Source organism: Peromyscus leucopus, chromosome X, assembly GCF_004664715.2.
Source record: "Peromyscus leucopus breed LL Stock chromosome X, UCI_PerLeu_2.1, whole genome shotgun sequence".
NCBI classification, from domain to species: Eukaryota; Metazoa; Chordata; class Mammalia; order Rodentia; family Cricetidae; genus Peromyscus; species Peromyscus leucopus.
The window spans coordinates 39,822,881-39,838,404 of NC_051083.1; the positions used below are offsets into that span (position 1 = coordinate 39,822,881).

Consider the following 15,524-nt stretch of genomic DNA (forward strand, 5'->3'; position numbering starts at 1 on the left):
ACAATCCATTTCCTCTTAAAATGTAAGCCCAAAATGGGGCCTGGGTTCTCAGGCTAGTACTGAAAACAGCACAAAATAATTAAGCATTTCTTCATGTGAGGCTAACAGTGGAAGCTGGGACTCCTTCAGTCCTTTGAAAATGCCTTGTGGTCCATTTAGAACCTAACTACAGAACTCTGCCCCTCGTGGAGGAAGAAATTCCCTACAACATGTATGTGGGGGGCTAGCTCTGTCACATCATGTCGGTTGTTCTATAAACAGCCACCTCAGAGCTCAGAGACACAGACATGCCTGTCCACTGTCCCAGGACACATGAGAGTTGGCACAGCAAGCATCCCGCCTTTGGCAGCTCACGGTTACTCTTGTTTTTAAATGAGAAGCACACGGTCAAACACCTGGCTTAATCCCCCCTAAACGTTTCTGTGCCTATATCATCTTCTTAGCCTGACAATGGCAAACATTTGACACAATTGAGCAATCATTAGTTACCTTTAAAAAGGCAACATCCATCTATCAGCCCACTTGATCCTTCAGCTTTTGGAATTGTTGTGATTGTTGTGTAATGTGCGTAAAGCAGCGCCCTTTGAAGGCATGTCTGAAAGTTTACATTGACAAGCCATAAATACTGGTGGATGTGTGTTTATCAGTTGAGTCAAAACAACAAAACAGAAGACAAAATATTTAGGTTCCTCTGCAGAAACCTAAGATTTCACACTTAGTTAAATGAAGGCAGAGAGTTTATAAATAGCTCAAGAAAAAACGCCAAGATAGTATTTGCCACTGAGTGTGCACTGGAGAAGTTTCCGGAAGTCAGGACTTCTTTGCAGAATCTAAATTGTACATATGTAAGGCATGGCAAGCAAACAGACAAAAAGAGAGGAGGAGACGGTGAGAAGGCTCAGTAAATGGAGGTGCTTGCCGCCAAGCCTGACAACCTGAGTTTGATCCTGGGATCCACGTGGTGGAAGGTGAGAAATGCTTGTTCTCTGACCTTCAACCATACAGTGGCATGTGTACCCACAAACAGACAGACACATACACACACAGAACTAAAGGAAATTGAGGATGCTTTAATTGGTTAGCGTTCTTTCCAGTGAACAAAGAAAAAGTGTAGCATCCAATATATATATATATTACATTGATTGAGCATTCCTCCACTGTAATCCCAGCAACTGGGAAAAAGGCAGGAGCATCGGAGTTCCAGGTTATCCTTTCTACACTCTGAGTTCAAGGTCATCCTTGTCATTATAGCTAGCTAGAAGCCAGCCTGGTCTACAGTGAGGCCCTGTCTCAGAAAAACCCAAATCCAAACAATAGCAATTCAGAAAACAAAAACAAGTGCTGTTTCTACAGAGACAATGGTGGTTTAATGTGCTGTATGTAACTTTACCATTACTTTCCAAATAGGTTCACAACACTCATCCATTGGGTTGTACAGGGAGCATGGGCAAGCATCCTCATCCATTTGGTTGTACCGTGTGACATGGCCAAGTGTCCTGATTAAGATTTCTGATCACCTGGATCCCATCCTCAGGACGGTATTAAGCATGCTTAAACATACAACGTGGGTTAAAGAGAGTCTCATGGGACTGTGAACCTATAGTGTGCCTGGGCTATGATCTCCAGGGCACTGGGCAGGACATTTTTCTCCTTCGGGCTATTGAATACCATCTGTGTACTTGCTAGACTATCGGAAAACTTGCTTAGTCCAGTCTGGAAAACAGTGCCTGGAGATAGTTTGCCAGAACCCCTAGCTCCCTGTATTCCACAGCTATTGGCAGCAATAAGTTTGCTGCCTTAATCTTAATGCCCTTTTTTTGTCCTGTCCCGGTTAAGTTGTTTGTGTGAAAAATGTGCAGTTGGGTTCCAGAAAGTGCTAGGGATCAGTTCCCCTGTGGTTTTTCCTGTTTGGAAAACAGTGTCATCTTGCCTATGGATACAGAGTAACCATTCCTTGACTCCTGCTGTTAGAGCCCCTGTTGGTACAAAATACGAGAGCTGCTTCCTGCTGTTAGAGCCCATGTTGGTACAAAATAAGAGAGCTGCTTCCCTGATTACTGAACTGGGTGTCTAGAGTGCTGTTTAACCTCCACATCCCTCGCCAGATTTCGTGTTCCAGCTGCGCGGGTCACAGCACACAGCCATAGAAGGTGAATTCCCACCCTCTGAGTACATGAAGACTCCAGAATGGGCTATGTTATAGCCCTGCCAAGGCCCCAACTTGCCAGTCCTCAGGGTTTGTGTCAGGAATGCCCACACTCCCATGTGGCCAGGGACAAGTCAAGGAACACGGAGGACCAGAGTGACCCAACTATATACATCGTGTATAGGCACATGAGGATGCTCCAGGGTGAGTCCTGGACCAACTTCACCGCCACCCTGCTGAGAATCAGGGGTCTTTGCATCTTGGTACCTCCCCCAGTCTTGCAGGGGCCTCTGTCCTGAGCTAGCCAAGGCTGAAGTTTAGATACTTTGTAGCTATCATTTGCAAGGGGGAGTCAGTGGTCTGAGGGAGTTTCAGGGAGGAGCTAGAGGAAGAGGATAGGGTGGGGCGTTATTGTGGGGAGGTTCGTCGTGTAGATCCTGGTGTTGGTGTCCAGAAAGCCAGGCTGCTATGGCCCGCTCCTCAGCTCCATCATACATGTTTGAAGTCTAGCATTTGCAAGCCTCTTCCTCCGAGGGAGCATCGCTTTGGAAAGGTATCCAGCAACATGGTCTGGCCCTCTGGTCCCAGCCTGCGTGGGGTTTCAGTGGGAGCCCCTTTCTTCCTCAGACACGGTGGTCTCTTGAGGCATTGACCCTTTCCCGGATACAGCATGGAGCTGAGGCACTGAACAAAACCGGGTCCTGAGATAGCCATGTTCCCGGCCTGGCCTGTGAGAGCCCAAACCTTCTGTTCAGGGCTGATGAGGCACATGGTGTAGACCCCAGTGCGTGAGAGAACCAGTTGGGCTGGGAGAGGCTCCTGGGGGCAGCAGGCTAGGTTCCGAGCTGGCGGCCTGTTCTCTGGCCTCACTTTTGGAGTGTGTTCCACAGAAACGGGATCACCGTGATTAGGTTTCATGCCTGAAAATCTGCCATCCACATGCCACACCAATGCCCTAAGGTGGGAACTCTTCACGCCTGTGAATTTGCTTTCTCCCCTTGCAGCTTCCTACTGTTGTAAGATGTTCTAGGACCCAGCATTTAGTCCTGGAAATCTGTGTCACTAACTGTGAAAAGAGCGACTGCCGTGGTTAGGTGAATGCCTTGTCACCCACGTGGCAGATGTTGGGGCCACTGGGAAACTCATAGAAGCCACAGTGAAGAGCAAATGGAAATGCAATCATAGCTTTCTTAAAAGCCTGCATCATAGGAAGGGAAAGAAGAAGAAAGGATCAGGCCAGGGGCAAGGGTTAAGGCGAAGAAAGGTGAGACCGGGTGGTTGCAGAGTGCCCTCCCTGTTCAGTGGCCTGTACACAGCTGTTTCCGTAAGGACGCAGCTATTTGGGGGAATAGGAAGAAGGATGTGTGAGACCACTCTAGCTTTTCTCAGGTGAGTTCTCCTACCTCGGAAGTGGTATAGCCTGAGGCTCTCATGTGACCTGCCTCCTGGAGTTGGTCTGAAGACTCATGGCTAGAATACGGTTGGCATCAGTGTTAATCTGAATGTTCTGTGTTGGCAGAGCTGTGGTTGCAGGATGGAGAACTTCCTGAGGCTGCTTAGGGAGCATGGGGACGCTCCCCTCCCCCACCAGAGCTGGTGACCCTTGCGGGCAAGCTGTGTCGGGACTTCCAACACAACCCTGTTCAGGTGCTCCATCTGGTTAAAGCCATTCTGGACAGCCAGCATCGTTGGGATCTACTAAACAATGTAGACGTGGCCCTGGTGTGTACTCAGGTCCTGATCCATCAAGAGCAGTGGCTTTTAGCCCTCCAAATTCTACAGGTATAATGAGGGTATGGTGGGCAGCACAGAGAGAAATGGGTCACAGCAGCCTCCACCATACCCATGGTGTCATGAGCTGAGGCAGGACGGCCCACTCTGACTTGAGCAAGTAATGCCTAACTTGGTAAGCTAGGCAACTACCCTTTTAGAAAATCCTTTTTTGGTGGTAATCCCTCCCCAAATGCTGAGCAAAGGTGGAGTTTTGAGACAAAACTTTTCTTGGGGAGACAAAACACACTTGTTAATCACCCCTGACAGGGGACCCACAATAGACCAGATTATGGATAACAGCAAGGTCCAACTTGGTCTAAATCTCTTCCAGGCAGCTGGGCTGGTCTCAGAGTCTTTGCAGCTTGGATCTGTTTACTCTGGCTCCCAGGGAGGATCATAATGAATTTCTGAAGTTACTTTTTTTTTAAGCTGTTTACCTCCTTGTTTAAGGAGCTCCCCTGCAGGATGGAATGTTTGTGCCTTCAGCCCTTGCTCTGGCTCTTGCATTCTTTCCTCCCCTCTCCTGCAATGGTCCCTGAGCCCTGGAGGAGGCAACTATAGATGTCCACTCAGGACTAAGAAATAGACCCCATGCCACAGTAACAGCCGCTTGTTCTGCGGAACCTCTCCAGTGGTTATGCGGTGAGGTTGTCACTAACAGTGTACTATGGGCATAAACGCAGGTTTAGAAGGTGGTTTGACAGGCTCATCACATCCGTCTAGTAAAACTATCAAAGGTGCTTCCCCACTGGGACCTCTGGCCTCCCAGCCACAGGTTTTTGTCCTGGCTTACCTTCCCAGATGTGAACTCTCTCTTGTGGAGCGGTCCTTAAATCCAGTCGGAAGGCTGTTGGGCTTAACCACTATACCACAAACAGGTATATCCTGCCTGGCATGTCAGTGTTTTAGCACACAGGGTCCATAGCCAAACAGGAACGTTGTTGACAGTCCTCTACCTGCATCTTGCCCAACGACCTCTGGCATTATGAACCCCAGACAGCAGGCTGGGAGTTTCCAGTTCAGTGCAGTTTGATTGTTCCGTGTCCTACAATCAAAGGATACACATGTGGTGTCTTCAGCAACAGGCTCTGATTTTGGCCTACAGTCAACAGCAGTAGCAATAGCCTTAATGATTTGCGGGTTCTCGAGAACTTCCTGGGTAATGACTCATAAGGAGGTAGTCTCCCCCCTCACCCCTGGAACTAGGGTATTCATTCAATAACCTTATGGCCTCTGGGAGTGTCCTTTTGGATTTCAGTTAACCCAGCCACACTTGGGTAGTAGGTGGAAGTACCATTGCACCTGGTTGTTCTCTCCCATGGCTTTCCTAATCTGCAAAACCCTCAGAGGTCAGCATTGTGTCCTCTATGTAACAAAACGTTTGCCAGAGGATGGGCAGTGCAAGGGACATCCAGAACCACCATCCCATAACAAATAGTGGAGTTACAAAGATAACCTTGGAGAAGCACTCGGAAAGTCTGTTGTCATCTGTTCCCAGCAAGGGTCAGTAGATCCAGAGGTTCCTGACTAAGAAGATGCTAAAGCCAGACACAGTGAAGGTCTAATACAGTATGAAAAGGTTCCATGCTGGGTTTCTTCTCCCATAGATCAAGGTTGGGTACAAAGCATGGATAGGCGGCACTGATTAATTAGCTCTCCATTGTAGGAGGCTCCCAGACAGCAGGTGCTCCTCCCAGACCCTAGGCACAAGCCACACCTAAACACCAGAGAAATCCTCCATTAGTCAGGGAAGAAAAGTCAATGTGATTGCTCTGTGACTCAGGCAGAAGCAAATGACCTTTCAGGTGAAATTTTTAAGGGGAGGAAAAGGGGAGGCCTGTGTTAGTTAGCATGGGCTAGGATGCAGTGGTATATTTTGATTGGTTATGCTAATTAGGTGAACTAACTGGGGCGGGCTTTTGATTGCTGGACTTTAATTACTTTGATATCTGGATCTTGGTGGTCAGCCTCAGGAGGAGGAAGTGGACAAATAATGAAACAGACCTTGGAGGATAGCTTTAGGAACGTAAACTAATGGTTTTGGGTTTTTTCGTTTATTGTTTGTTTTGTTTTGTTTTGTTTGTTTGTTTTTAGCAAGGCAGAGGGAATATGGAGGAAGGGCAAAGTGTGCCAGAGCTACAAGCTCCAGTGGGCTATTCCTTCACCTGTAATCTTTGGTCATACTCTCTGCTGTGTCAATACATTCCATGTCCTAGAGCTCTTCTTCAGAGCTTCCTTACATTTCTCTACCCCTGATAAAGTCAGTGGGCCTGACTTAATCTGCTCAGACCTACCAGGCAGTACCAAAGGGGAACGTGGTCTTGTTCTCCTCTGCTGCATCTGCTGACTCTCTGGGCTGGCACTGTGGATGTAGCTGTAGCCCTTGCCTCCCATTCGCAACATCCTGCTGTTGGGGAGTTCCAGACTGGGCAAACCTTTTCCACCATTAGCATTGCCTTTTGCTTGAGGGGAATTTACACTCCCTAGTCTGGGGCTATAATTGCCCACCCCTGGGACAGGCTTGATCCTCTTCCCTTGTATTGTTCTATCAAGGGTGCCTTCTTGTGAACTGCTCCTTGGGCCTTAAAGGCTCTGGGGACTCCATAGCACACCATTTAGGTTTTCTTATTTCCTTCCATAAGAACTCCAGCTCGACTCAAATGCAGTCACATTTGTCTTGAGGAGCCCAGATATACCTCTTTCTCTGCTCTCCCATTTTGTTACCTCCCCTAAGTTGCCCCACACTTTACAGACACTGTTTACATACTGGTCTAAGTTACTGGATCTACCAAAGCCTTTCCCACGTGATCAAGATACTGCCCACCAAAGGGCTCAGCGGAGTCACTAAAGCTTCATCCACCGGCAACTTCGAGGTCCCTGCTGAGTCAGCCTCTTCTTTACCATCTCCATGAACATGGTTCTGTCTGGTCCAGTGAACTGGACTTCAAACACAGCTCCTTCTACTCCTGGTTCCCACCATAGTGTCTGCCCTCCACTGTCGTCCTCCAGCCCCTGTTAATTGTGGGGACTTCAGAGGGAGATAACCAAGTCTTCCTAATGGCTTTGCTATGCCGGCCCATCAGTGATGGGTTTCTCTCAGAAAGCCTCTGGTTATGCAGCCTTTCACTTAAGGAGGGATGGCTACTTAGTTTTCCTGCTTCCACTGCAGTCAGACTGATGCCATCCACTCCCATGTCCATGGCCTCACAAGTCAGGCTGAGACAGACTGTTCCATCACTTATTTAAAAGTCTTCCCTCATTCCAGCAATTCCCGAGCTCAGTATTTGCACACTTGTTTCTTGCATTGGACCATGCTTAATCCCCCAGCTGCATGCTGGATTGCAGATTCTCCCACTTTTATACTACAGATAGGACCTGAGGAATACCTTCTATTGTTCTTACCATCTCCCTCTCATCCTTTTATCTACTTTAGTTGCCACATCAGCTACTGTAGTTGGGGAGGCTATCTGAGTATCCCTTTCTTGTTGCAAACAAGTTCCTGATAGGCTCTCATCACAGTTTCTGACATATTTCTGCTGCACACAATGCTGGACAGGCAACCTCTGCTGCTTGCTACCAGTCTCCAGTGTTGTGCGCGAATATCAAAGCTGCAGAATTTCCTCCGAACCTTTAACTGTTTTCATCACATCTCCATATTCATGTAGTGGACCCCACTCTTCAGTTTGGCATGCAACTCCACACCACACAAGCAAGAATACCATCCTGGGATTATTCCCACAGGCACTCCTAATCCCGATGACCCAGCCTTAGTTGCATGTCTCACTACCCACAGCAAGAACCATGCCACTGCTTTTCAGTGCACACTCCACCCATGACACAGGAACGGACAACTGTATCAGAATTACACCCACGACACAGGAATGGACAACTGTGTCGGAATGACACCCATGACACAGGAATGGTCAAATGTATTGGAGTTTTTCCTTCTGGATGCTCGCCCCTCTGGCTGTGCAGCCTCAGTTGCATGACTTGCATGCACAGGAGACCCATGTACTCACTCCTCCTCAATGACTCTTTGATTCTGTCAGGTCTCTGTTTGGGTTCCAATTAAGTTGTTTGACAAAAGTTTATTCTAGGAGACGAAACACACTCATCTACTCACCCCAGAAAGGGAACCACGACAGACCAAAGGATGGATACTACTTGGTATCCAGTTTGGTGAATCAAAGAGTTTTATATGGGTTACTTACAGGACTGTGGGTGTGGGTTACTCATAGGAGCAGAAACGACTCAAAGACAGCTGCATCACCAAGGTCCACCCCAGCAGCAACCAACTGGTTAGAGGGTGTCCTTTCCAGGTGCCTTTGTTGGTCTGAACATCATCTAGGAAGCTTGGCTGCATTCTGCTTCTTCCAGGCAGCTGGTCTGGTCCAGAGTCTTGTTTGTGGCTTAGCTTAGCTGTGAGTGTTCCTTGATCTTGGCTCTACTGTATCTCAGAATCTTCTTTGCAGTTGAGCTCTGCTTACTCTCCAGGATGGGCCCCAATGAATCTGGTCAGTTTCAGGGAGGCCTGGAGGCTGTATTTTTTAGTAGTTGTTTACTGTCCTGCTTTAGGAGCTCCCCTGTAGGATGGAATGTTTTAATCTGGGAGGAAACTGTCACACAACAGATGCAGTGATGCATTTGATATGGACACCTGACCTGAAGCTTAACATAGAGATGCATAGCTGTAATCTCAACACTCAGGAGGCAGAGGAAAGACAATGGCAAGTTGCAGGCCAGCCTCTGTCAAAATGATAACACAGAGTCATGCAGGAGGAATGCAGTGAACAGATAGGGAGTACATGGTTCAGCTGAGGTGACTACAGAATGGCAATTAGTGGCATTGGTGACTGTAAACCCTGCAGTGGGACTGGAAACTCATAGAGGGAGTGCTTGCCCCGGGCAAGAGAAGAACAAGGCATAGTAAAACCACCATACCTTGTTCTCCATACCTATGTGGTTGAATGGAGGCTAGGCTTACTTAGATGTTCGGAGGGTTGAAGGGTTCAAGATTAGGAAATAAGCCTGTGATCTGTTCATGGCTGGCATGAGAGATCTGGCAGGCCTGTGTGGTTACTGCCTGAATCAGGTCGCACTTGCCCCGGGGCATTCTGGATTGAAGGGCTTATATGTTGAACTGACTTTGGTGGTTGCTGGACCAGTGGTTCAGATCCAATGATTGCCTTTCCCATAGGCTGGGTTGGTGCGCATGACCAATTCTCACACACTCCAGGTTGTGTAAGGTGACTGGATTTCAGCAGGCTTTCCCTACAGGGGTGTCGGGTGCCAGGAGGCAGCCAGGAGCTGGTACGACTCTGGAATGACATCCACTACCACCTGACTATGAGGAGGCTGTGTGTCTCCAAGCTGAGCCCAGGACAGAAGTTTCGCTGTAGGAAGAGGTACTTGATGATTGCCCTCTATGCTGGCGCCATGGGTCTTCCAGGGTTGGGATGTGCCATGCAAACCCAAGGGGCTGAGGAAACAAGGACAGGAAGTTGCCTTAGCAGCATTTATTACAATGTAATGAACATCATGACTTCAGCATTTGTCACACCCTGGTAGGCCCATCACCAAGTCACAACTCCAACTGACACCTGTTATATGGTAGCTGGAAGTAGAGGGCTGTATGCAGCTGGCATCCTGACTATCTCTACTTCCAATCATCACTAGACAAGGAACCTGTGACTAGGAACAGTGAGAGTGAAGCCCCACTGAGTTTTGCATAGCTGTTCCTCACATCCTCTTATCCCTATGTCTGGGCATCAGGCTAGACTCTGGGGGTCGTAGTATGAGAATGTCATCAATATTAGTCTCACCTTCATCATTTATGGAAGAGAAAGCTGTCATGGGATAGTCAAGTCACCTGTGTCAGGTTTTGTGTGGGAGATACAGACCAGGGTTCCCTAGATACTGAGATGGTAGAACCTGTGTTCTTCACCCGGGGCCTCTCACCTGAGAAAGAGGACTGAAGGCATTGATGCTCCTGAGTCACAGGGTTCACTCACTGTAGGAAGAAGAGGGGTTTTTGTTCTTGACCGGAGAGTATAACCAGATATTGTCAGTGTGAGACAGGTCCTCGGAAGTTCAGTAAGAAAGCATCCTTGAGATAGTGGATATGATCACATCACCCCAAAGGCCGATAGGCCAGCAGACTGCAGCTAAGCAGTCATAGCGTCTTGCCTCCATGTTTGTGAAGTGTCCCCTGGTGTGCTAGGTGCTTGGAGGTTGTGGGTGTAGATCAAGTTGTGATCTCTTACTGTTAGCCAGTGGGTAAATTCAGGGGCAATAGAAAAGAAAGAAAGTTGATTTCTTCCTGTGTGGCTATTGAGACAGTAAGACGACTGAGAGAATTAGGTCTTTGCTTTGGGGTTGGGAGGAGGGAGGTTCATTTGACCAGATCATAAATGCTACCTGACCAGCACTTAGACAAGAATGGAGAAACTGTAGGGAACCTTGAATTGGCTCAAGATACCCCCCAGACCAAGTTTTCAGCGTAAAGGAGATTTATTTGTCAAGAGGGACAGAGGGCAAAGGAAGAGGAGAAAAAACGACAGGAGATAGAGTAAGAGAGGAGCAGGGGAAGGGAGCAAGGGAAAAGGGCAGGGATGTTTGTTTTGGAGCAGGACAAAGTACTGCCTCTGGACAGAAAGGAAACAGACGTGGCACATAGGAAAATGGCAGTTTATAAAGGTACGGGACTTGGTGGCTAGCCTTAGAAATGAAATCTAATGGTTTGTCACAGGTCTGAGGGAATGGGAGAGAAGGGCAAGGCCTGCCAGAGCCAAGCTCTCTGCACTTGTGTTGGCCAAGAGTCCCTTCAGTAACTACACTGGTAAATGTCCCAGGCAGGTGGATGGCCAGTTCAGGAGCCAAGGATTGAGAGGTGCCTGATGTCCCGAGCAAGATAGTAGAGTTTATTTCTATCCCTCTCAAATACAGATCTGTCCTCAGCCTGTGGCCCTAGGAAAAGGTGGAGGCTTGGTTCACCTACCCCTTCCAGGGGCTTCCAGGGAGACCGTCAACCTCAGGACCATGTGGGCAATGGCCAGAACATGGTCTATGCTGTAACTATGCTGGCCAGCCCTGGAGTGTCTTGAAGGCCAGCTGTCACCCAGGACTGCAGTTGAGGCAGGAGAAGCTCTGTGCTAAGTAGGAACTTCCAGGAGCAGGGTCCTTGGTTCTGGGTGTGTTTGGGCTGGAAAAGGCTCTGGAGTCCCAGGTGGATTGAAGTTGGGATGTGTTAGATGAGATGCTCTTGGGAAGTGCATGCATGCCACACATCTGATTTCACCTGTTTTGCAGTTAGATAGCCTTTATACACATCATGTGTCCATTATGAAGAAATTCAAAGATACAGCAGGAAAAATCAGCCTACACTCAGGAGAAGGATAGCTGTGCCGGGGGTCCCTTCAGTGACCCTGAATCCCAATGCTGTGTAGAGAGGGGAGGGAGAAACACCTATGGGCTTCCTGCATGCTGCAGGGGCTACCCAACATGGAGCATAACAGGAAGAATGGCCCAAGGAGGAGAATGGAGAACACACGGAGCAGAGAAGCTGAGTTCAGTGAGACAGGGGCCAAGGGGAAGCCAGTGGCAGTATATATGGGAGGTTGGGGCCATGATCCTGCTTATTGTCTGAGAAGCTATGCTGCCCGCGACAAGTCAAGAGGGGCAGCTAGAGGGATCCATGTATAAGGTGAGAGATTCACAGCTTTGCCAGCTCGAGGGTCTGACCTGAAGAAGAAGTGCTGGTGGTGGAGAACAGGGTTAACAAGTCTGCTGTGAATGGGGCAGTGGCGGGGGGGGGCAGTTAGTGTTTGTGCTGGACCAGGCTCTGGGGGGAGCCTGTGCTCACTCCCAGGTGACTGCAGAGTGTGGTGGACCACCAGCTGGCATCCCAGAAAGTAGGAATCAGACCCCTTGAGGTGACTGGGAGTGGGATGCCGGGGCAGACTGGAGAATGATTGTCAGAACTGCTTCCCTGTGAGGTGCCAGGCCCTAAGCAGATGGAACTGGTGTCCTATAAATCCTCCTGGCCCTTCTTATCTAGGAACCCACCACCCTCTACCCTCTGCCCCGAGGGCCCTAAGAACCGGAACTTCTCCCAGAGGTTCAGTGTCATCTGCAAGACTTTGCACAGGTGTGGGTGCTTATCCAAGAAGGCCCAGTTGGTAAGGACAACAGCCCACCCCGTGGGACTTCTCTGCTACTCTTCCTGAGCCTTCCTCCACCTAGTAACTGAGTCTCCCCCTGTGCTGCTGAGTAACTCTTCCCTCTATTAGACAGCTCTTCCTACCTCCCTCAGCTAAGCAGACTTCTCTTCCACCTTCCACCAGGGAGACCCCTTGTCTTCCTCCAGGCAGGCCCCCCATCTTTTATGTGGCTCTGGCTTTACTTTGTAGCTCCTTTAGCAGTCTATGTTTCCTTCTGGGCTCACTGGGTTCCCAGGCCCCTCCCGGAGTGCTGTTGGTCCCCAACTTTTCCCAACCTCTTTCCTCTGCAAGGTTTGGTTTTCTCATGTGAGGCTGCCTACTTCTTAACCTGGTCAATTCCAGAGGATCCCCAATCCTGCTGTTTGATCCAAAGCTGAAAGGCACAGTGTCTCAAAGAAAGTGGCTCCTGGTTGGAGCCAGTGTTGACACTGATCCTGGGGTTCATGTAGATTCTGGCCTGTTTCCTGTTTTAAGGTCTTGGGTGCTCAGAGCATCAGCTGGCCCAGAATGGAGTGGCTGCAGGAGGTGGGACATGTGTGCATCGTTCTCTAATTCGTCAGCACATGTGCAGGAGACAAACTGTTTTCCACTGCATCAGTTCACTGATGGCAATCTCTGCTGTCTTTGCAGGGTGAGGCTGGACTGTGCCTGTTTCCTATGTGGATATGAGCTGTCCAAGCCCCTCTGTGCCCCCTTACACCTCAATTGTGGTTGTCTTTTGGGGGTTCAGGAGAAATTGGCTTCGGAGACTGGCTTGACTCCTGAGCAGGTGTACAACTGGTTTGCCAATTATCGTCGACGTCAGAAGGCTCTTCTCCTGCACATGCAAAGAGCCCAGGAGACACATCAGAAGTCTCCAGTGCAAAGGAGAGTGGTCCTGAGCCGGTGCAGCTCTCAGGATACTTTCACGAGTCTGTGGCTGGTGTCCCAGTGGTCAGGTGAGCATCGCAAGGGCTTCTTGGGCTGATTTCTGACAAGATCTAGCTGACTGGCAGTCGACCCTGGCATGGCTGTGTTCATCTGGAGCTGGAGGTGTGGTAGCTGTTAGGAAGGACAATGAGTAGAGTTGGGGAGTGAGTTCATCTCCGGCCTGGGACAATTTGTTTGCACTGAGGTCACAACAAGGGATAAGAATATTGGGATGACCCAAGACCAATTCTGATTCCAGTCTGCGGAGCTGCTCTCAGCTGGGCAGGAGGCAGACACTAATGCACTCCTCTCTGTTCTGCTTTGCAGCCAGATCTGAAGGAAGTGGGACTCTACAGCCTCCGAGACCCCTCAAGGATCTCAGGGCTCACAGCCCCCAGCTGTGAGCTTTTCTGGAGACAAACACCACCTCACAGGCACTGGCTTTTCAGGTAATGTCATTCCTTCAGCCATGGACAGGTTTCCTCTTTAGGTCCCCTCTGCCCTTTGAGTGCAGACCAGAGTATATTTGAACCTTAACTCCAGGGCTGCCTGTGCTTAGGCCCTGACATAGTGGATTGCTTTTGTTTTTCGTTTTTTCTGAGCATTGGTTGGTTTTTTATTTCATGGAGTGAGCAGCACCCTGTATGTACCTCACTGTCTGGTCTCCCCATGCACTCTGCTCCCCTGTAGCAAGGCCTGAGCCTTCTGAATGCAGCCCATTGCTGATTCACCATGGGTCAGTGCCAGCTGGACAGTACCCAGGTGTGTGACCCAGGTAGGCTCATGTGAGCTCTTATCCATGCAATGGGGATGAGATAGTGCCTGCCATTCAGGCTATGGCAGAGGTTGAGAGAATGTTTAACAAAAGCCCTGATCAGGTTTGAGGTACATGAGCCCTGATGGGATATTCATTATATTGCTGTCAGCTTCTGCGTAATGTTCCTTTGATGCTAACCATCATTTATTCATTTGATATTAGGGTCTTGTCAATCGTTTTCTGTTTTCTGGTTCTACGCAACAGACAATTTTAAGTGTCTGTGACTCCAGGCATGTCAGAGCCAGCCCCTCGGCAACCTCGGGGAAGAGCAGGCAGGGTGATTAAAGGTAGTGATTTGCAACTTCCCAGCTTCATTGGCTTCATCCCATACTGCCAACCTCGGCTGGAGGCACCGCTAACACCCACCCACCTCACCCAGGTTCTGCATCCAAGCACATTGTTGGGTTATGTTTCCCAGGTCATAATATGGATGCGAGACGTACCAGGAGTGGCCAGGTCACCATCCTGCAGCCTCACATCCATGGACTTCGTCTCCAGCCTCTGCCTCCGGCTACTGGCAGCAGCATGCTTGATTCTCTATGGCTTCCCATGATTTTTGGATGATGCCCTTTACACTTTCATCCTCTGAGGAACATTTCCTCTCAATGGAGCAACTGGGCCTTACACACCAGCTGGACTCTGGGATGGATCCTGAACCTGTCCCATTAGCCTGGACATTGCTGCCCTCACGGTTCCCAGCCATACAGGTGAGTCACCTCACAGAGATTGTGCTAGTCCAGCAACTACTCAGGTCCTCAGGTGCTCTGTTAGGGTGGCCACCATCTGCTTGAATCTGGAATGTTCAGTGAAACCAGAACCGCTCTTGTCACAGCAGATTGTTCTTATTGTTTCTTATTTATGTCTCTAGGGGAAAAGTGCACATGAATGAGAAACAAGGCAGTAGGAAAGAGTTAAAATGGGAGGCAGTGCCTGCATGCACATGTCAATACTCCAACTGTCCTACCTAATCTGTGAGTACCTGTGCAACAGAGGAAGGCAGTCTCCTTAGCCATGCCCTCCCTGCCCTCACAGCACTCCAGGGTAGAAATGCCAAGAGTTTGTTTCTAGGTTAGCACTTTGGCATTTGTTTGTCTGGAGGACAACAGAATTATGCAACTTTGCATCTTGCTAGGCCAATGTGTTTGCCTACCTGAATTTCTTTTTTTCATGTTCATACATATTTTTATTAAGAGATTTTCTATTGCTTTTAATACCAACCACAGATTCCCTGTCCTCCCTCCTCCCGCCCCCAGCCTTCCCCACGACCCACCCCCCATTCCCACCTCCTCCAAGGCCTGCATTTCTTAATATTCTGTGAGCATAATGCTTCTTTTTATTTCTTGCAGTTTCTACTTGCCTCTTTTTTTTTTAAAAAGAAACATATATTGCCTAATTTTTTTATGTTCTCAATACCTTCCAGTATTTCAAGCATGTCATTTGAAAACTCACTTCTGGGAGCTTGCTTTCTCCAGTTTCCAGGCAGAGGAGTGCTCCCAGGTCTGGGGATGAATCTTTATCCCAAAGCCTACATTACCTGCCCTCCTCTCCCCTCCCCCCACCCAGGTGGTACCAATGCTCCTTGCATTGCACCTTGTGTTCTCCCTGCCAGAGCAAGAAGTGGCTGATCACATCAGCCTGCATGCGGGGCTCATGGAAGGTG

At 49.0% G+C, this 15,524-nt stretch overlaps 1 protein-coding gene across 1 annotated transcript; it reads left to right on the top strand.

The window, feature by feature from the left end:
- Positions 1-3,680: 3,680 nt before the first annotated feature.
- On the top strand, positions 3,681-14,428 carry LOC114689083 (anomalous homeobox protein-like). The gene is given in 6 exon segments (XM_028863508.1): positions 3,681-3,720; positions 3,723-3,928; positions 9,197-9,324; positions 11,976-12,096; positions 12,869-13,076; positions 14,283-14,428. Coding segments are annotated over 6 exon segments (849 nt in total).
- Positions 14,429-15,524: the final 1,096 nt, after the last annotated feature.